This window comes from Neophocaena asiaeorientalis, unplaced genomic scaffold, assembly GCF_003031525.2.
Source record: "Neophocaena asiaeorientalis asiaeorientalis breed wild unplaced genomic scaffold, Neophocaena_asiaeorientalis_V1.1 scaffold198, whole genome shotgun sequence".
In the NCBI taxonomy this organism is placed as follows: Eukaryota; Metazoa; Chordata; class Mammalia; order Artiodactyla; family Phocoenidae; genus Neophocaena; species Neophocaena asiaeorientalis.
In genome coordinates this window covers 985,816-1,008,813 of record NW_020175221.1, presented here as the reverse complement: position 1 = coordinate 1,008,813, position 22,998 = coordinate 985,816, and the positions used below count along the sequence as shown (strand labels likewise).

Sequence of the window (22,998 nt, the reverse complement as noted above, 5' to 3'; positions counted from 1 at the left end):
AATAAGTAAAAATAATATTGTTTAAAAAAAACAAGGGAGGGCAGTTTTTGAGCTTTGGGGATCATAAATTCCTATGATTATTTATTGCGTGTTCACATGATGCATGTTACCCTAAGGGACATAAAGAAATAAACGTAACACATGGGCTCTGCTTCATGTTACTTACCATCTTAGGGAGAGCAGGCATGCAGGCATGAAAAATTAAAGGACATAAGAAGAAAGTAATAAAAAAGGTGCCACATGAGTGGCACGCCAAATGAGTAGTGCAGAGGTTTTATGCTATTGGAAATTCAAAGGACAGAGTGCTCAATTACAGTGAGGTAAAGAGTGGTCAAGGGAAGACTTCGTGAAGAAAATGTGAATTATACATTGAATAGAAAAAAGGAGGGAGAACATTGTGAGGAGCAGAAAGGGAGTAAGCAGTTATTGGAGTCAGGAACTTCTGTATTCAGGAGGTGATGACTTAATGCCTGAGAGCAGTGAAAGGAAGAATAGTTCAATACCACTTTGGAAAGGTGGTTTTAGTAGAGCTTGCTGAGGTTCTCGATAGGCCTTGAAAGTTCTTAAATTAAGGAGAAAGAAAAGAAGGCACCCATTTGCCTCCTTGAAGCCCTCAATAATAAGGGAATGAATAGAATCAGTTCGGTCCCATTTAGCATTGTGAAATGAAAATAAGTTTATATCAAATTTGGGATTCCTTTAGGAGAAGCATCTATCCTAATGCAATAAATAAAAGATAAGTTAACTTGAAAATTCTAAGATCTCAAGTGGTGGTAGAATGATCCAGTCTCTAGAGGCCAGTGATGAGGATTAGAGAATAGTAATTTGCCAGTGCTTCATGAGCACCATCCAGACGACAGGATGCTCTGACTTAAGCCAGTAAATACTGGGTCGGCCGAAAGGTTCGTTCAGTTTTTTCTGTAAGATAGCGCTTAGTTAAGTCTTTAACTTCATTTGAAACAATTTTGCTAAATTGTATTCTGACAGCTGTCATATCAGCGTGCATTAAAAAAAAAGCATCAAAATTGGTGAATTTTTGTAGCCATTTTAATAGTGAAGATGGAAGAAAAACAACATTTTCGGCATATTATGCTGTATTATTTCAAGAAAGGTTAAAAACTCAGCTGAAACGAAAAAAACGATTTGTGCAGTGTATAGAGAAGGTGCTGTGACTGACTGAATGTGTCGAAAGTGGTTTGCAAAGTTTCATGCTGGAGATTTCTCGCTGGACGATGCTCCATGGTCAGGTAGACCAGTTGAAGTTGATAGTGATCAAATCAAGACATTAATTGAGAACAATCATCGTTATACCACACAGGAGATAGCTGACATACTCAAAATATCCAAATCAAGCACTGAAAATCATTTGTACCAGCTTGGTTATATGAATCGCTTTGACGTTTGGGTTCCAAGCAAAAAAAACCTTTTGACTGTTTTTCCACATGCGATTCTCTACTTAAACATAATGAAAAAGTTCCGTCTTTAAAACAAATTGTGACAGGTGGCGAAAAGTGGATACTGTACAATAATGTGGAATGGAAGAGATCGTAGGGCAAGTGAAATGAACCACCACCAACCACACCAAAGGCCAGTCTTCATCCAAAGAAGGTGATGTTGTGTATATGGTGAAATTGGGAGTCCTCTAATTTGGGCTCCTTCTGGAAAACCAAACAATTCCAACAAGTACTGCTCCTAATTAGACCAACTGAAAGCAGCAGTCGACGAAAAGCATCCGAATTAGTCAACAGAAAACGCATAATCTTCCATCAGGATAACGCAAGACTGCGTGTTTCTTTGATGACCAGGCAGAAACTGTTACAGCTTGGCTGGGAAGTTCTGATTCATCCATCTTATTCACCAGACATTGCACTTTCAGATTTCCATTTATTTCGGTCTTTACAAAATCCTCTTAATGGAAAAAATTTCAATTTCTCTGGAAGACTGTAAAAGGCACCTGGAACAGTTCTTTGCTCACAAAGATAAAAAGTTTTGGGAAGATGGAATTATGAAGTTACCTGAAAACTGGCAGAAGGTAGTGGAACAAAACAGTGAATACGTTGTTCCATAAAGTTCTTGGTGAAAATGAACAATGAGTCTTTTATTTTTACTTAAAACCTGAAGGAACTTTTTGGCCAACCCAGTAAGTCAGAAACCTGTAAAATTGAGAAAGTCAGTTATTCAGGATATCATAACCTGATTTAAAACAAAAAAGGAACATCTCTTTTGTTGCTTCATTTCTTTGCCCTTTAGTTGTTTAAGTTCCCTGAGGTGGCCATCTTTTTTATCCCCAGGGCTTATCAGGATGTCTAACATGTTTTGTGAGCTCATAAAATGTCGACTAAAGTGAATGAACTTGACCATGGTGACCTATATACCAGGAAGAATTGGCCTAGGTAATGTGACCACTTACTCTAATCACTTCTTTCTTCATGAGTTAATTGGTATCCTGGTATAAATCCACCTCTTATTAATACTCAGTAAGCCAGTCTTCTGAAGTTTGCTCATGGGAGTATACCAAGATAAACTTCTGGCTGGAATAATCAGTAATCAGTGTTTTGTTTTTTCTTTAAGCTCCTGAATGTTGTTTTTTCTACCTTGCTGTAGAAAACTGCGGGTTCCATATCCATGGATACAGAGGGCCTACCGTACTACACCATTTTATAGTATAAGGGACTTGAGCATCCATGGTTATCGAGGGACCATTGTATAGACTAGCATGGAGTTTGGCTGTCTCTTTCAGGGATACTAGATTGCCGTGCCCTAGTTAATGTGACCTGCCACTTCGTGGTAAGCGCTGACTTTGGAGAATTAAGAGTTGAGTGAGATTTAAAATTACATGGTTTTCTCTGGCTACCTTTACTTCTCCCACATTATACCAGACACCAGATTTGAATGGATATACACAAGAAGACTACTATTAGGAGATGATACACTGAGAATTCTAATAAAGTATTACTCGTAACTCCAGTATGTAATACATATAAAAGAAAAAAACTGAGCTTTTTTCATAAAAAAACCAAAACAGTATAATACCTAGTTCCTGGCTTGTTGTATTTAAAGAAATAATGTATATAAGATTATCAAAGTACAATGACTTTTCTCCTTCCCTTTGTTCCTCCAAACCTATTGCTATTTCATTCCTGGTTTCCAGCTCTCTTTTGATTGTTTCCATTTTAGATGTATAATTACATTTTAAAGCATGTAATTCAGAAAGATTGTATATTACAAAAAACAAGATTTATTCTTAATTTATAAAGTACAGGGTTGAGAATATTGTGTGGATAAAAAGGGAAACAAATGCTTAATATTCAAAAAGAATCATAAAGAATACTGTATAAAAATTTTATTTTAAAGGCTTCTTCTTAAATGTAACATTTACACATTTTTGTAATACTTTAAAAAGGAGGAAAAGAATTTGTAACTTCTTAATGCTTGTTTTCTTTAAACATCTGTATGCAAGAAAAGTACAAGCCTCTTTTAGATTTTTGTTACCTGTATTATTTTGGGGTACTTTTCCCAAACTGCATAATGAGTGGTAATTGAGTTGCATCCTTCTGAGTGCTTTTTGAAATTGAATACTCTGAAGATAATTTTTGTTTAACTTCTCCTTTTATTGATCCCAAAATGTGGTGTAGAATCTCCTTTTCCACTCTTTTTCTTCAGTCCGTCTCCTTTTCTAGAGTCAACTCTTTTCATTCAAAGCCAGATTACATACCTTTCTACTCTGTGCCATAGTCATTTTCCCCTTTTCTGAACTTGAAGTCCAAGCCTCACCCGCTCTGGCACTTACTAAGTACCCCAGGGTAAGCATGGTTTCCCCCGTCTACTGGAATTAATCCCCCCTTTTCCCCTGCTTTCCCCCAGGCTAGATCTCTGCCTCTTGTGTCCTTTTCTGTGCAGTATGGGTGACATTTCAGTGAAAAAAATGACTGACTGAGGTTGCCTCACCTCCCTTCTTCACCCCTACAAGGCAGTCATCTAAGCCTCTCACTTGGTAGAGCTAGAAATTCAGCTGGAGGCAGGGGAGGGAAGGAGTGTGAATCACAGTGATCACATGACTGACTTCTCCTCCAAGCCTGAATAAGCATGGGCCAGGACAATAGTCTTTCTTCCTGACTAGCATGTGCAGGTAGAGCCGAGGTTGGACCTATATCTTCTGGCCTGTGTCCAGTCTGCTTCTGTGAGTATCCTTATCTCTTCTTTAGTTTGATTTTAACACTCATTTTTGTCAATCATTCACTAATAGTGTCTTCTGGCTTTCTGTAAACCTCAGCCTCCTGAACCTGTTAGATTTCTCTCAGAACTTTTCAAGCTTCATTCTGGTTCTAGCAGTGTCATCTAAATAATCCGATCATTTATGAGAAAGGGGTGAAGTTACTGCCTTTGGCAAGAATTGTGCAGTCAAAAGTTTACCTTATCCATGCTGCAGTTTATCACAGTCTGTTCTGAGCCTTCAAGGCTCATTCTGTAAATGTTCATATCTGAATTGAGGCCCAGTGCTGTAGCACTGTACCATTTTCTAATTATGGCAAAGATATAACTTCTTACCATCTCCTCAGAAACATGTGTGACCATGCTGGTAGCCCCAGCATTGATCAATATGATAATTTGAAGTAAAACATGTAAACAAATGAGCTGGTTGTCAAATTATACCTTTTTTAAATCTCTCTCTCCCCTACACTGCCTTATAATTAACATTCACACACATAGTAGAACATGGTCACACGTGGGTTGTCAGATACCTGTTAGGAAAATTCATAATCATTTTGAGAAAATAGTACTCAGAAATTCCATCGATTTCTTGGGAAATTTCTAGCCCTAGAAGGTGTGGGGTTGATCTTGGAGGTGATCTGAGCAGAGAAGGCAGCTGCCTGAGTCCCTAAATAATATTGACATAAAGGCCTGGTAAAGAGCCTTGGAAGCTATAGAATACAGGGCTTTTGTCTTTTTCAACTAATTGAAATCAGTTGTTGATAGCTCTCCAGAATACTGCTCTGTTAAAAAGGAATGTCAGGCCCTGCCTGCCTTAGCTTGCTATGATGGATTAGTGGTGAATTAACTCTGCAGTGGGAAGGGAAAATGGCTGTATTCCTTGCCATGTATCTGCCATCCCCGAGTCCAATCTTCACTTTACAGACAAGAATACCAACACCTAGAGAAATGACAGAGAGTGGCTGAACTTTTAGTGCACAATCTTGGTTTCTAATGCTTTTTAAAAATCATTTACTTTAATATGACTTTTAAAAATTTGACATGTAGGTAATTTACAGTGTTTCAGCTAAACAGCAAAGTGATTCAGTTATATATATATACACACACATATATATATTCTTTTTCAGATTCTTTCCATTATAGGTTATTACAAGATATTGAATATAGTTCCCTGTGCTGTACAGTAGGTCCTTGTTGTTTATCTAGTTTATATATAGTCATGTGTATCCGTTGATTCCAAATCCCTAATTTATCCTTACCCCCCTTTTCCCCTTTGGTACCCATAAGTTTGTTTTCTATGTCTGTGAGTCTATTTCTGTTCTGTAAATAAGTTCCTTTGTATCATTTTTTTAGATTCCACATATTAAGTGATATCATGTAATATTTGTCTTTCTCTGTTTACCCTACTTCACATAGTATGACAGTCTCCGGGTCCATCCATGTTGCTGCAAGTAGCATTATTTCATCCTTTTTCATGGCTGAGTAATATTCCATCGTATATATGTACCACATCTTCTTTATCCATTCATCTGCAGATGAACATTTAGGTTGTTTCTGTGTCTTGGCTATTGTGAATAGTGCTGCTCTGAACATTAGGGTGCACATATGTTTTTGGATTAGAGTTTTCATCTTTTCTGGATATATGCCCAGGAGTGGGAATCCTGGGTCATATGGTAACTCTGGTTTTAGTTTTTTAAGGAACCTCCATACTGCTCTCCATAGTGGTTGTACCAACTTACATTCCCACCAACAGTGTAGGAGGGTTCCCTTTTCTCCACACCCCCTCCAGCATTTATTGTTTCTAGCTTTTTTGATGATGGCCATTCTGACTGATGTGAGGTGATACCTCCTTGTAGTTTTGATTTGTATTTCTCTAATAATGACGATGTCGAGCAGCTTTTGATGTGCCTGTTGGCTCCAATACCTTTTTCTAAGGTGTTTCTCGCTAAATCGGATAAGGCAGATTGTATGTGTGTTTCTTTCCTGAGAGATTTTAAAAATTCTTATGCGAAGGATATATAATGATACCAAAAATATATACTCTTGCAATAGGTTGCTACATACACATTAAAATGCAACGGAATGATAACAACTATTGGTTATTTTGCCCATCTGGTGATTTAGTTCTCTAAAACCTGATCACACTTGAAAGTACAGACAGAAGGTTTTGACTTTACAAAGGTGAGAACATGACCCAAACTGTGTTGACCTTGGGAACTACTTTTAGTGAATATTTTAAAACTTAATTATGCATGTTAATGCAGTATGAGAAACACAGTATGTCCCTTGCAGGAATGATACTATTAGTTCCCTGGAGATGAGTTATAATTTATTTTTAGCATAATTTTGTGTGCCAGTAAATGGTCATATACTTCTACTTTTTAGCATAATTTTGTGTGCCAGTAAATGGTCATATACTTCTACTTTTTAAAAGTTAGGCTTATTAAGGTATAGTTCACATACAGTAAAACCTCTTTTAAGCATACAGTTCTGGCAAATGTACACAGTGTATAACACTTCCACACTCAAGATACAGAACATAACCATCACCCCCAAAAGTTCCCTTGTGTCCCTTTGCCTGGCAACCACTGATTAAATAATTTTGCCTTTCCAGAAAGTCACATAAATGGAGTCATACGGTATATAGCCTTTCAAATCTTTTATTTTTCTCAGTGTGATGTTTTTGGGATTTATTCAAGTTGTTGCAGTTATCTGTAGTTTGTTCCCTTTTATTGCTGATTATTCCATTGGATAAATGTCCCACAGTTTATCCATTTGTTAGTTGGTAGACACTAGGATCTTTGCAGTTTTGGATTATGAGTAAAAGTACCATAAATATTTACATACAGATCTGCGAATACTTGTTTTGGTCTTGGGTAAATACCCAGGAATGGGATTGCTTAGTTGTGTGGAGTGTTAACTTATAAACTGCCAATGTGTTTTCCAAAACGGATGTGTCATTTTTTATTCTTACTGGCAACGTATGGGTCCTGTTGTTTTTCACCCTTGCCAGCACTTGGTATTGTCAGTCTTCTTAATTTTACTTATTAAAATCTCATTACAGGGAATTCCCTGGCAGTCCAGTGGTTAGGACTCGGCACTTTCACTGCAAGGACCCGGGTTCAATCCCTGGTCGGGCAACCAAGATCCCGAGCAAGCCGAATGGTGCGGCCAAAAAAAAAAATTTCGTTACAGTTTTAATTTGCATTTCTCTGATGACGAATGATATTGAGCATTTTTTCAAGTGCTCATATGCCATCTGTATTATCTTCTTTGGTGAAGTATCTGTTCAAATTTTTGTCCATTTTTAAATTGAGTTATCTGTCATCTGAGTTTTCAGCGCCAAGTTCTTCATCAGATTTATGTTTTATAGATATTTTTTCCCAGTCTATCGCTTGTCTTTTTCCTCAGGAGTAGAGACTTTTGATATTCAAAATTTTGTACCTGTATTCTTTTAGTTATGAGATTAACACAAGACTATTATAATAAATTAAAGAATATTAAAGCATCTCTTTCCCATCTGATCTACCCACCTAATTAAGCATACTGGTAATCTAGTGAAAGAAAATTTTACTGTAATATGCAAAGTACAATTTCTGCTTTAAGAAATATATTTTGAAAGTTTCTTTTGTACTTTCAGACTAAAATTTCTCTTCATGTTCAAGAGGATAATTGAGGGGAAAAAAAAGAATTACCTGTTGAAACACTTCATTTTAACCTATTTTGCTCTTCTTTTATTCTAGTGTTATCCAAGATAAATTCTGTGGGATTATAAACATCTCAGTGGAGGGCCTACATGATGTCATGACAGAAGATCCTGAAACGGGAACTTATAAAGAGTAGGTGGATCATTTAATTAATTGCACTTGGACTTGGAGAGTAATTAATTATATCCTGCATTATTTTTGTTTACTATAACCATATAAGTTGCCATGGTATGGCAACTTTTAAATTTTGTCTTTATAAAAGAAAAATATTTTTGTTACTTTACTTATAATATTGTTGGATCTTGAGATAAGCTTAGTTTTGTTATAGTGAAATTCTCAATTGGACTTCTTTGGTCTAATCATCATTTTATGATTTGACATTAGGTTTTTAAAAAAATTCCAAGTGTATTTTAACATATAAATTCCTCTTTTAAGATATCTTGAATAGTATGTTCTTTTTTTCCACTAACAATGTTCCCCTGCCCTTCAGGTGAGTTATGGAGAAAGGGGAATGGATTAGCATCTTATATTTGTATTTGACTGGTTGAAGCATCACTGGCACCTTTAAGATATTAGAGGGTCATATGGTACTTGACTAGTTCCAAAAGAGTGTAGTTAAAATTACAGTTGATTATTGAACAACGTGGGGGTTAGGGACGCCAACCCTCTGCACAGTTGAAACTCCACGTATAACTTTACAGTTGACCCTCTCTGTATCTGCAATTCCACATTTATGGATTCAGCCAACCACAGATTGTGTAGTACTGTAATGTGTGTAGCACTGTAATACGAATTTATTGAAAAAATCTACACATGTTCAAATCTGTTTTGCTCAAGGGTCAACTGTGTATTCTTTGGGAGATTAGTTAAAATTATGTTATCAGGAATGCTGATAATCTCACATTTATATAATTATTAATGTGAAAAAATTTTTATCACTATATCCTGTTATTTATAATAGTAGAATTATCATATCTTTCTTAATATTGCTATTAATTTAAAGCATGTTTCATATAATGATAAGCAAGGCTTCATGAGATTCCATACTGCTTGACTTCTCAATAATGTACTTAGCCCATTTTCCTTGCTTTTTATAAAACCATCTATAGCAAATGGGAAAGATTGCCATTCGAATCATACTTTGTTGAAAAATATGGAAAGTAGATATATGTAGTTGAATCTTATTAAACATGTATGAACAAAATGTTTCTGGCGTGTAACTTAGCTTTCAGGAACATAGGAGTCCAGATGAAGTGGAAACCTCAGACTTTTGTGATTACAAACCCAAAATAACAAACCATTTTATGTGTGTAGGCAGTTTTTAAAAAGTTAATGTAGGGGGCTTCCCTGGTGGTGCAGTGGTTGAGAGTCCACCTGCTGATGCAGGGGACACGGGTTCATGCCCCGGTCCGGGAAGATCCTACATGCCGCGGAGCAGCTAGGCCTATGAGCCATGGCCGCCGAGTCTGCGCGTCCGGAGCCTGTGCTCCACAACGGGAGAGGCCACAACAGTGAGAGGCCCGCGTACCGCAAAATAAAAAAATAAAAAAAAGTTAATGTAGGGATTATGGCACATGACTATAAATATTGTGTTTACATATATAATATGTGACAAAGTTTACAACTGTTTGTGAAATATTTAGGATATATTCAAATGTTCCCTGTCTTCTTTGGAGTATATAATTTAGTTAGGGGGAGGGCGTGTATAATAATAGCACCATGAAACTAGTTACACATTGCTAGTTACACTAGTTACACATTACTAGTGAAACACTAGTAATGTGTAAAGACAATGATATATGTTTTGAACAAAGCACACAAAACAGTAGAATTCCAGATTGTGCTTTAATAGAATGTCAGAGAAAGAAAAGGCATAGTGTGTTAACTGGAAGCGCTGAGAGTCAGGAAGTTGTTAGAAATAAAGTTTAGAAATTATCTAGTGTAGTTTCATTATTTAAAAGATAGGTTACAGAAGCTCAGAAATAAAGTTTAGAAGTTATCTAGTGTAGTTTCATTATTTAAAAGATAGGTTACAGAAGCTCAGAAAAGTGCAGTGACACAGCAAATTAGTGGAAGAGTCAAGACTAGAACCAAGGTCTTTTGGCTCTATATGCCACACTCAGCCATGAGGGAAGTTTTGGTTTGTAAAAGGAAAATGTTGGATGTAAGCACAACAAACTGACTGGGAGACCATAATCTGGTCTCCCAGATCTGGGAGGTGCATATATCTGTTTGAATTAGTGTTTTTCTTCAGATAAATACCCAAAAGTGGAATTGCTGATTTATGTAGTAGTCCTGATTTTTGGAGGAGCCTCCATATTTTCCATAGTAGCTGCAGCAATTTACATTTCTACCAGTAACGCACAAGGGTTCCCTTTTCTCCATAATCCTTGCCAGCATTTGTTATTTCTTGACTTTTTGAGGATAGCCATTCTAACAGGTGTGAGGTGATACTTCATTGTGTTTTTGATTGCCATCTCCCTAATGATTGGTGATGTTGAGACCTTTCATATGTCTGTTGGCCGTCTGTATGTCTTATTTGGAAAAATGTCTGTGCAGATTCTCTGCCTGTTTTTTAATCAGATTGTTTGATTTTTTTGGTATTGAATTAGATTTTTATATATTTTGGATATTAGCCCCTTATCAAATACATGATTTACAAATATTTTCTCTCATTCAGTAAGTTGCCTTTTCATTTTTTTGAATGATTTCCTTTTGGTTTAATGTAGTCCCACTTGTTTGTTTTTGTTGCCTTTGCTTTTGGAGCAGATCCAAAAAATCATCACTGAGACCAATGTCAAGGAGCTAACCACTTATGTTTTCTTCTAGGAGTTTTATTGTTTCAGGTCTTATGTTCAAGTCTTTGGTTCCTTTTGAGTTAATTTTTGTGTATGGTGTATGGTCTAGTTTCATCTTTTTGCGTGAGTTTCTTTATGTTTGTATTTTAGTTAGTAGAGTTCTTATTTTATTAAACAAGGAAAATATATTAATGACACCTGTAATTTGCTTTCTGCTTGTCTTTGGTTAGAGTGGCTTCCCTTTTTTTCCTTAAATTATGCATTGTTTTTAGGCACAAAGGGAGATGAGATTGACAACCTATTGCCAAAATTTGGGAAGTAATAAGGAAGAAAGGATTTAGCCAGCATTTCAGGAAGCTTAGAGGCACTAAAATTTATTTGAAAAAGACTCATAAATTCTGTTTTTTATAGTTAGAGAGTATAAAACATATCAGCCATCAAGGATATAGCTTTTTTTTTTAAACAAAAATAAAATTTAGGCTTATATAAGCATCTTTCTCCCTTCACTTGATGCATTAACCCACCAGATAGCTCTTCAAAATGGAATAGAGGATATCAGAAGAAGCCTTGGTTCCTTGACTCTAAATTATCCCCTGTATATTATCCTAACTTATGTTGGTCTCAGTGACCTCCTTGGCGTCTCTCTCTCTCCAATTTTACCCTTTTGATCCATTCTGCTCCATGTCTTAAAATTAAAAGCCCAGTTTCTTATAAAGTTGATGGGGCTGTATTCTTTGCTGAACCTCAGTTTACATTATTAGCCTTGTCTCTTCCTCCCTAGATTCTACCTTCTTCCCCAAATGTGCCACTTTTATATACATGGCTTGACTCAACATTTCTTCTTCTTGGCATGTCACACCCTTAGCTTTGCCCTTCTTCGCAAATACCTACCTCTAAGATTCCTTTCCATGCTCTCAGGAAGAATTCATCGCATCCTTCTCTGTTCCTTTGTGGCACTTTGTCTATACTGCTAATATACAACCTTTAGTTAGTTGCTTGTTTTCAGTCTAGAGGATTTGAGGCAGTGAATAAGAAAAGCTCATGCTCATTATGACTGAAAACTATTAACACAGGATTGAAGGAATTTAAACAAGGTTGAATGGCGAAACATGTGGCATCTAGATGTAAAACAGCCCTGATCTTGCTAACTACCAGGGCAAAGAGATACATTAGGAATTACCTCGTTCCTATTTTCATGTAGAGGGAAGTAGGTGTATCAAGAGAGGGAGACTGTTTCTTGGCCTGAGCCCAGAAATGAATTTTTGATAAGATATTTATTTAAAGGACTGTAAAAGGATTTTCAGCTGCAAGTAAGAGAAACCCTGAGTCAGCTGTCTTTAACAGTAAAAAAATTTGTTATCCCTTACAACAGAACAACTGCAGGTAAGAGGCTCTAGGATTAGCTACTTGTGACCTCACAGTATCTTTAAAGACCAGGTTCTTTCTACTCCATCCCCTCAACACATTAACTTCATATGCAGGCTACTTTCTCTAATCGTCAGCAAGTACTTCTAGGCATTACAGTTCATGACAATGCCAGTGCCAACCAAGTAATCTTCTTTTTCCTTATGTCTTTTTAACATCATAGGACACTTTTCTAGAAGGCATTTCATCAGACTTCCCTTCATGTCTAATTGGCTAGAATTTCTTAAACACGCTCCTGTTGAAAGCAGTCATTAACTAGAGGAATAGGATTGCCATGATTGCTTACTGAGCCACTGGCACCTGGGGCTCAGATCACCTTTTTCTGAAGCATATGGTGACATGGAAGAGGAGGGTAACCGACAAGTTCAGGGCTCTGTTAGGAAGGAGGGCGATTATGTAGGCAACCTAAGTGTCCACTGCAGAGACCAATGGAATAATGTCAGTTCTAGTTTTATTATAACCTTAAGAAATGGGTTTGGGGCTTCCCTGGTGGCGCAGTGGTTGAGAGTCCGCCTGCCGATGCAGGGGACACGGTTTCATGCCCCGGTCCAGGAAGATCCCACATGCCGTGGAGTGGCTGAGCCCGTGAGCCATGGCCGCTGAGCCTGCGTGTCCGGAGCCTGTGCTCCACAACGGGAGAGGCCACAACAGTGAGAGGCCCGCGTACCGCAAAAAAAAAAAGAAGTGGGTTTGTATAGATTAAATGAAAGGTGTACCTTTAAACCAGAAATAATTTAAAAGATTTCATGTTGCATGCTAACAATGTTGGTTGTGTTTGGCTGGTTGGAGTTTCTTGTTGGGAAAGATTCCGAGTTAGCAGACTAGAGTGCCTGGATGTATTCAGTGGATGAGAGTAGGATGTGAGGGGTGGCTGCCTATGCTCACATGTTAATTGTCCCTATTTTAAACTGTTGTTATTATTATTTTATTACTATTACTACATTCACAGTGCACACATTTTAGCTTACTAGAATTCTATTAATTCTCACCATGCTTTTTATGTAAAACATGATTCCCTATCTTTAATCTTTGTCAACAAAATGAGATTTGACATCTGTTTATATATGTATGTATGTATGTATTTATTTATTTATTTATGGATTTTGTCGGGTCTTAGTTGCAGCACGGGAGTGCCTCATTGCGGCACGTGGGCTCCTCTCTCGTTGTGGTGCCTGGGCTCCAGAGCACACAGCTCAGTAGTTGTGGTGCACGGGCTCTCTAGTTGTGACACACGGGCACTCGGGCTTCATTGGATCTTACTACCCCGACCAGGGATCGAACCCACGTCCCCTGCCTTGGAAGGCAGGTTCTTAACCATTGGACCACCAGGGAAGTCCCCAAGATTTGACTTTTAATTGGAGATTTTCTTGCAGTAGAGAATTTCAGCTTTGGGCTTTTCAGTTCAATTTTTTTTGTTGTTTTTCTCCACTTTCTACCTTTCAGAGACGCAAATGAATGCAATTTGCAGAATTGCAAAGTAAAAATATCCTGCTCTTTGGGGAAAAAGTGTGTATATTTATATCCAGAATATACTTTATTATTAGTGTGATAAATCTTTTAACTTAGGGAAGGAAGAACAGAGAGTTTTTTACTATACAGTAAGTTGACAGATTTTGGGATGTAGTGAAGGGATTTGATGCAGTACAAAGCATACTTCCATGGAGATCCAGATCTATTGCAGTTAAAATTCAAGTCTGCAGCAGACTTAAAATAGCTTAAGTGAAGGAACTCCATCTTACTTCAGTTCTAAAATGCAAACTGGGATCTAGACTTTTTCTAAACATTTTACTTTATTAAATTAAATACCTTTTGGGTTGAGATAATAATGTCATAATTTTCCAACTTTGTGCCAGAGTTCCTTGGCCAACTAGTTGTGCTGTATCATTTTATAGTTGACCTTGAACAACTCAGGGATTGGGATACCCACCTTCTTTGAATTTGAAAACCCAAGTATACTTTATAGTTGGCCATCATACCCACAGTTCCTCTGGTTCCACGTCCTTGGATTCAACCAACGAGGGATCATGTAGTACTGTAGTATTTACTGTAGAAAAAAATCTGCGTATAACTGGACCCCTGCAGTTCAAACCCATATTGTTGAAGAGTCAACTTGTATATCATGGTGAACGAAAGCATTGCAGTTCCAAGAGGTTAAAGCCATGAAGTGTGTTAGCGATTGAGCTTTTGCTGTTTTTCAGGGCTTCGGATTTCCAGTTTAAGGTTCTTAGTGTTTGATCCCACCAGGTGTACTGACTCATCAGAGACAGTTGTTCCAAAAATTATTTTTTTAATAGTGGGGGATTAAGGATAAAAGGACATTCATGTCCCCTGCAGGAGTGAGCCTGATCAGGTTTCTGGTGTCAGTGCTTGTCTTTAACCCTGAATCAAAAGTTATTTACACGGCTGAGTTAGGACGTGTCCTTCTCCTGTACTTGCCACAAAACATAAGAGAAACCAAGCTTTCTTTGCCACAGTTTATTGGTTAAGAACCTATGACTCTGATAAATTACTGAATTCTATTCTAAATTAGGAACAGTGACATTTGTTCTATCAACTTGATTCATTAGACAATATTCATATCTTGTCTCCCTGGAACCAATGTTGACTGAATAGGAAGCTGTATTTCTATTATCTCTGCTAATGGTGAAGAGCAGTAGTGCAGATAATCAAAATAAAATGATTTATAACTGTCCTGCTGGTACAAGTGCTATCAGGGACAGGTTCCTCATAGCATAGTAATGTAATTTGGAGCACAAAGTAGATTGTTACATAATTAATAATTAATGTTTTAATGATGTTACTGTTTAAATTACTGTTACTGTTATGAAACAAATAATTAGACATATGAAGATTAGTGGAAAAGAAGTATTAATTTTAAGTGTTTGTAAGTATTTTTTTTTAGTATGATTTTTTAGAAAGATATAAAAGGTATACCTTGCTTTGTCAAGTGATTTATGGTTCAAAAGTTGCCTATAAATAAATTTCTTACAATTTATTACCTAAATACTGAAGCAAAATGCTCTAAATTTTATTTGGTGTGACCCTTTTAAAAGTGAGATATCTTTTTGTAATTAAACTTTTTAATTATACATCTAATTTATCTAGCTATTCCTCACATATTGGTACATAGAAGCATTATTGTTCTCAGTATTTTGAGGTTTGTTTTTAGTATATTATAGACTTTTATTTATTTAAAACATTTTTTTAAAAACTGCAGCTGTATGTTAATGTCTCATCTTGAAGAACCGAAAGTAACAGAAGATGAAGAGCCACCCACAGAACAGGATAAGAGGAAAAAGATGGTAAGTTACAAAAGTAGCTTCTAAAATCCGGGAAAACCATATATTGTCATTATATTCTGGATGTTTCAAAATATGTGGTGGTCCATTCTTCCTTCCTTCCTTCCTTCCTTTCTTCCGTCCATCCATCTATCCATCCATCCATTCGCCTGACCCTGTTGCAGAATTCATATAACATAACTGAGTTTTGAAATTTGGGGTATACTCCTAAAACAGATACATTGCATTCATAGTACAGGAAGTTGAGTTTAACTTTTGATCTGAAATAATTCTTTCTTGTCTTAGCAGAGGGTTTACTCCTTTACTTACAGGAACCATGTGACCCTCAAACCTTATTTAAATTGTAATGCTAATTCTTCTGTTTTGAGAGTTATTGAAATTTCTTTATTCCCTATTTCATGGATCTTATAATGATTTTTTTCTGAAATACATTACAAGCCTTTATAAGAATGCCTTTAAATTAACTGCTAAATTGTTTTGAAAACCATAACTCTCACTACAGGAGTCTGATAAGAAAAAGGAACCAAAAATAGGAAACATCTAAAATATCTTATCTCTAAAATTATTTATAATCATAAATTTTTAAATACTTTGACACGTGAATATAAAATAGTTACATAAATAAACTTCTTCTCCTTTTTTTCTTGGAATCTGCTCTAGTCTCCTGACCTCACCAGTTATTAACGTCATTGTACTTTCTGTCCTCATTTGCAATTGAGAACAACAGCACTCTCTACCTCAAAAATAGAATAAATAAATTAATATATAAAATGGTCATGAGATAGATAATGCTGAACACCTAATAATTACTTGGTAAGTGTTGGCTATCATTAGTCTACTCATGATATTCACTCCTTGAATTATCCCACATTGATCCTCAAGGGCTTCATCCTAGGTGTACAGCTAATACTGCATGGCTCTGACAGCCTTCTTTTAAACTGTGTTTGAGTTTAATCCATTTTACTTTGTTTTATTGCTAGATGTCATTTCCCTAGCACTAGTGTAGAGGAAAGGACAATATCCAAGAGTTCATAAAACCTGAATTCTAGTCCTGTTTGTGTTGTTAATTATGACCTTGAGGAAGTCACCTTGTCTCTTGAGAATCATTTCCTCATCTGAGAAATGAGGGGGAAATTGGATTAGCAAATTCCAAGGCCTATGAGCTAAAAAATTATTTGATTTTTTTTTTAAAGCTCTTAATACCATTCCTTTCTTTCCCCACTATCTGTGTCTTAGTGAAGTTTTCAATTGTGAATATATCTCTGGAAATATTTCTCCCATGAAATGAGACTGCTAAGCAGTATCCTAAATACATGCAAAATGTATTTTCTTCACTTAGAATAATGATAACCTTTTGGTAGAACATAACAATTTGTCTTTTCCCCTCTACTTTTTAAGCCTTGAATATATCATTGGTGTTATAGAAAAATACGATAACATTTTTCTTAATAATGTTCTGAACTTATAAATGAATAATAGGTATTCTGCTTCCTTTCAGATCAGCTTTTTGTATACTTAGTAACACGGTTAGTCTGGTAGATCTGCCCTTTGCAAATTGATCTACCCAGGTCTATTCTTCATTACATATAGAATCCTTAGTAACATCATAGAGTAGTAATTTTAATTCTAACTTTATTTTGAAGGTAAGTGCAGTACTATCTCAGAGAGCAGTGTAAGAACATAGTTTTCGAAATAACCCTTAAAGTTCTTTGATTTAGTTTTGTGATCCTAAATTTTATTTGAGCACTCATTATTTTATCATTATTCTATTTTAGGTAATATTGATTTATAGAAAAACTTTTATTTTTTAAAGTGGCTGATTTTATTTGAAATTAGTTGTCACAGTAGCTATTTGATGTAGATTTATATTGTCATCTCTATTAAGTTTTCCAGTGCCTTAGCCATAAGGCTTTTCGTCTTATGCTGATAAATACCACAGTGTTTATGATTAATGCTGAGATTATGTATCTTAGCCTTGAATAAATATAATTGTGAATACAGTGCTAATTTTTCAGTAACTTTTCAGTAACAAACAAGATTAGTTTCACTGTATCTTCAGGGTTACAAGAATGAATTATGTACTTTCTTTCTGTAATTATATCATCATTCTTGTACTGTGATGTCTTTAACATTAGAAATTATTTGAGAATTATCTAAATGTGTCTTGGTTGTAGTTTCAAAGGGAAGTGTTTGCTGGTAGATGATTATGAATTATTATTCAAAAGAAAAACCAATCTAGCATCAAAGAGTTTTTTCATTTTAAAATGAAATTTTTTATTTACTTGGAAGAAAAAGTGTAGCTGCTTGATTCCAGGATTACATAGTTGAAAGTCTGATTTACTGACTGTCATTGTTGTCTTAAAGTAGTCCCTAAAATGTGGCGTCTTCATTTCAGTAGCTGCTTTGGTAGAGTGAAGCAGCAGTGATTATAATTTAGAAAGGTGGATGATAAGTATTATATCAAATGTGCCAAATGATTTTCCATAAGTTTATGAGAATTCTCTGTATTTCATCTTAAATAAGGATGAAATTTCTGTTCAGGAAAGCTATTAAGCGGTCCAGACTTTTGATTGTGTGCTTTTTTATCCAGCTCTTCTCTGTTCTGTTTGGGGGGAACTAATTCTGAGAAGATTGAACGTGGCTTAAGCATTACACTTCATTTCTAAGTTTCCTCTCAGTCCAGTATACTCCAGTAGTAGAATGGTAATTTCATGACCTCTTCTATAAAGAATTTAGCTAATACCTTAACATTTTAAGTTCCTTATAATTTCTTTTTTTGTGAAATGCAACATACTAGGCATTTATAGGTTGAAACTTCTCAAATTTAAGTTTTTGAGCATATTAATTCTTTCTGGCAATGTTTTGGTACCTGCTAAGAAAGCATTATTAATGAAACATTTGATATAATAAGTAAAGCTGTGTTGATCATGCTTTCCTGTTAAAGTTTAAGCCCTAGAAATATTTTGATAATCTGTTTCTGTAAATAATAATCTAGTTTTATACATACTTAAGAGATGCTTTAATTGATAATGGGGTATAAATAAGTTGAACATTATTAAAACTACACTAGCTTCTCACTCACTTGTGCTAGTAGAAGCAGTAGCACAAATAAAGGTCTATCTAAACATCATTCATATGGTCTTCTGCTTTTGCTGTAGCACAGCTAAACAAATTGATGATATGTTAGGTTGGGTTGCATTTTATTTGATAAATTCATGACCAGATCCTAAGTCTTGTGGCAAATATAATAAAGCCTGAGCATGCCTTGCATTTTGCCTTCGAGTGAGTATTGTCTCCTGTGCTACTCTTGCCAAATACAGCGCTGGGTCAGGGAGGGACAAGTGCTGCATTGTGGGAGTGGAACTTGTCTGAAAATCATACCCTTCAGGTACCTGATATTTCTCTTTCTGAGAGCAGATAGATGGCCTCTTCCTCCACTTCTGCCTCTGTTTCCCTCCCTCTTCTCCTTCTCCCTTCAGCTTCCTTCCTTCTCATCAACTCTCCCTGAAAACTTATTTGCGTAACTATGAAATACAGCAGGTTTCCTCAGACTTTTACTTACATTTGGAATATAGAATACATTGTTGGAGGGAAAGTTACCTTATTATCAGTTGCAAATATTCCACAATGTTGTTTTGTAAATTTTTAGTTCAAATATAATGTCAGCAGCGTGCACTATAGTGGTGGTTTGGGATGGGACATTGTAAACTCTCCCTGAACAGGTTTTTTTTTTTTTTTTTAGGTTGTTACATAATATTTATTTATTTAAAAAATATCTTTATTGGAGTATAATTGCTTTACAATGGTGTCTTAGTTTCTGCTTTATAACAAAGTGAATCAGCTATACATAGACATATATCCCCATATCCCCTCCCTCTTGTGTCTCCCTCCCACCCTCCCTATTCCACCCCTCGGTCACAAAGGACCAAGCTGATCTCCCTGTGCTATGTGGCTGCTTCCCACTAGCTATCTGTTTTACATTTGGTAGTATATATAAGTCCATGCCACTCTCTCACTTCATCCCAGCTTACCCTTCCCCCTCCCCGTGTCCTCAAGTCCATTCTCTATGTCTGCGTCTTTATTCCTGTCCTGCCCCTAGGCCTGAACAGTTTTGATCACTGAGAACCAGTAAGATTATTCTTTTGCCTGTTCCTATTTACCTCTAAAAAACTCAGCAGAACTAGTAGAAAGACAAAATTGTATTTGTCACTAATAAGGTACTGTCTTCTTCTTAATTCAATATCAGTATTTTGAAATGCATGTTAAAAAGACATTTTTATTTTACAAATAATATGAGATTAATCCATTATCTTATTATTGGTGGTTTCTGAACTGCCTTTTGAGAATCCTTACCCTATAACATTGAGTAATCAAGGTAAATTATACAATTGTTGAAAATACTCTTTAGTATTCAACTTGCATGAAATGTCACTCTGGTTATGAATTTAGAGCTTTTCGCTTTTCCTCAACTCCCCCAGTTCTGTTACATTTTCCCCCTCTATTTCTCATGCTAAATCTTGAACTTATCCTAATTTGGAACTGATCTCATCCAAAATCCTGAACTCTGACATTTCTCTCTCATCACAACCTCTTCTTCTTCCTCACTAACTATTCCTTTTCTCCTGGTAAATCTGTTTTGTACCTTTATCTGGAGCCCCATAATTCGTCCTTGTTTTCATAATCACTTTCCCAGCTTTTAACCTAGATTTCCTTGTTTTTCTGCTGTTTTTAACTTTGGACAGACCATATCCTTTGCCTCCCTGCTTTAGACCTACTACATTTCTGGGCCTGGGAATCAAGCATACATATTTCTTTAAAGGGGCACATATTATTCTGATGTACAACCAGGGTTGAGAACCACTGCAATAAGAATTTAACTCCTTGTTAATCTTTACAGACCTCTGTAATATGACTCCAGCCAACCTTTTGAGGCTTGTCTTCCTTTTTCCCCATGCTGTCTCCTAAACCAAATAACTTATCTCCGTTCATATCTATGTTTTCTTGTCTCTGTTATGGAGTTCATACTAGTCCTTCCATCTGGAGTAGCCCCTTTATCCTCCTTCTCTCCACTCAGCTTACTCTTTTGCCATTTTTCTCATGAGGTACTCTCTCTTCTCACTGATCACCTTTCCTACCCATACCCAGTTACAGAAATGATCTTGCCCTCTGCTAGACTTACATAGCAACTTTTCTGTATGTTTTGACTGCCTTTACCACCTGCATTTTAAAAAAGATATTGGAGATCAGAATACGAAAGATAATGATCCCTGAGAAACAAAAAACAAACACTGTGAGCCCGCTGATTGCCACGTATTACTGCCTTCAGTTTCCAGGGAGTGGCCTAGGGAGCCCAGTGGTCTCTCTGATTTGAGGAGAGGAAGCTGGAAATCTGAAGACACCAGAGTGGCTCAGGTTACCAGAGAAGAGGAAGCTGCTCACATAGAATTTTGGGGATCTTCATTGGGTCCCCTCTCAGTCTTCACCTGAGTACTGATTAGCACATACAAGTGCAGAAGTTACCCAAGTCCAGAGAAAGAACCTCCAGAATGGATTGTTACGAGAACAATACTCAGAGCTGACACAGAGCAGGGAGTAGTCCCTCATGTCAGAGTGGAAATCTCAGAATTCACAGAGTATTAGGTAGAGGACTCAGAATTGTATTACCTCGGCAGTGGAGCAAAATTAGCCCTAGATTAGGTATTGCTCTGTTCCTGCCAAATAAAGCTTAAAAGCAAAATCCGACCTACCTAAGGAGACAAAGGACCTGTACTCCAAAAACTATAAGACCCTGGTGAAAGAAATAAAAAATGACACAAACAAATGGAAAGATTTACTGTGTTCTTGGACTGGAAGAATCTATATTGTCAAAATGACTATACTACCCGAGACAATCTGCAGATTCATTGCAATTTCTATCAAATTACCAATTGCATTTTTCACAGAGTAGAAAAAAATGTTTTTTAATTTGTATGGAAACACAAAAGACCCTTAATAGCTAACGTAATCTTTTATTTATTTATTTATTTATTTATTTTTGGCTGTGTTGGGTCTTCGTTTCTGTGCACAGGCTTTCTCTAGTTGTGGCAAGCGGGGGCCACTCTTCGCGGTGCGCGAGCCTCACTGTCGCGGCCTCTCTTGCTGCGGAGCACAGGCTCCAGACGCGCAGGCTCAGTAGTTGTGGCTCACAGGCCCAGTTGCTCCGCGGCATGTGGGATCCTCCCAGACACGGCTCGAACCCATGTCCCCTGCATTGGCAGGCGGATTCTCAACCACTGCGCCACCAGGGAAGCCCCTAAAGCAATCTTGAGAAAGAAAAACATAGCTGAGGGAGTCAGGCTCCCTGACTTCAGACTATACTACAAAGCTACAGTAATCAAAACAGTATATCATTGCCACAAAAACAGAAATATAGATCAATGGAACAGGATAGAAAGCCCAGAGATAAACCCACACACCTATGGTCAATTAATCTATGACAAAGGAGGCAAGAATATACAATGGAGAAAGACAAGTCTCTTCATTAAGTGGTGCTGGGAAAACCGGACAGCTACGTGTAAAAGAATGAAATTGGGGCTTCCCTCGTGGCACAGTGGTTAAGAATCCACCTGCCAATTCAGGGGACACAGATTCGAGCCCTGGTCTGGGAAGATCCCACATGCTGTGGAGCAACTAAGTCCGTGAGCCACAACTACTGAGCCCATGTGCCACAACTACTGAAGCCCACGCACCTAGAGCCTGTGCTCTGCAACAAGAGAAGCCACCGCACTGTGACGAAGAGTAGCCCTCACTCACCACAACTAGAGAAAGCCTGTATGCAGCAACGAAGACCCAGTGCAGCCAAAAATTAATAAATAAAATTAATAAATTTAAAAAAAAAGAATGAAATTGGAACAATCTCTAACACCACACACAAAAATAAACTCAAAATGGATCAAAGACCTAAATGTAAGACTGGATACTATAAAACTCGCAGAGGAAAACATAGGCAGAACACTCTGACATAAAACAAGCAATATCTTTTTGGATCCACCTCCTAGCGTAATGGAAAAAGACACATTATATAGAGAGGGAAAGAGATAAGGCCAGTGGCAAACTTGTCATTGGAAACAGTGCAGGCAAGCCAGTAGCAGAGCAGCATTTTTAAAGTATTGAAAAAAAAAATCGTTTCTCTTATTTTCACATTACTAAAATAATCTTTTGATACAACTTTTTACTACTGAAAATAAAAATTGTTTTATTTAATCCCTGCTTAATTTGTGAAGTTTTCAAATTTTATTTTGATAACAATGAAAGATGTCCCGTTTTCTCATTTTTCTTTATTCAACAAGAATATGAAATATTTACAGGCTGTTTACGTAACCTATAATAGTATCATAGATGGCCCCTGAAAATCTATTATACTAATTGTCAGATTTTTCTCATTTATCATACTACTGGATATTCTTATGCTACTGCTTGATTGAAACTATAGAAGTATAGGCTTGAATGCTTTTTAATCATTAACATAGAAGTACTCACATTTGTTACTTTATGGCCTGCCATCTGATTCTTTTTTTT

The 22,998-nt window shown here is 36.6% G+C and overlaps 1 protein-coding gene across 5 annotated transcripts in view; it reads left to right on the top strand.

Moving 5' to 3' along the window:
• The window catches only part of IPO11 (importin 11), a 232,856-nt gene that overhangs the window by 158,392 nt on the left and 51,466 nt on the right, over window positions 1-22,998 (top strand). For all 5 annotated transcript variants that reach the window (XR_003005967.1, XM_024765365.1, XM_024765366.1 and 2 more), the window contains 2 exons: window positions 7,956-8,051; window positions 15,360-15,444. Coding sequence is in view for 4 of the 5 variants with exons in the window: in XM_024765365.1 (XP_024621133.1) it covers window positions 7,956-8,051; window positions 15,360-15,444 (181 nt within the window). In the remaining variant the exon portion in view is untranslated. Of the gene's footprint in view, window positions 1-7,955; window positions 8,052-15,359; window positions 15,445-22,998 lie in introns of those variants that run through there.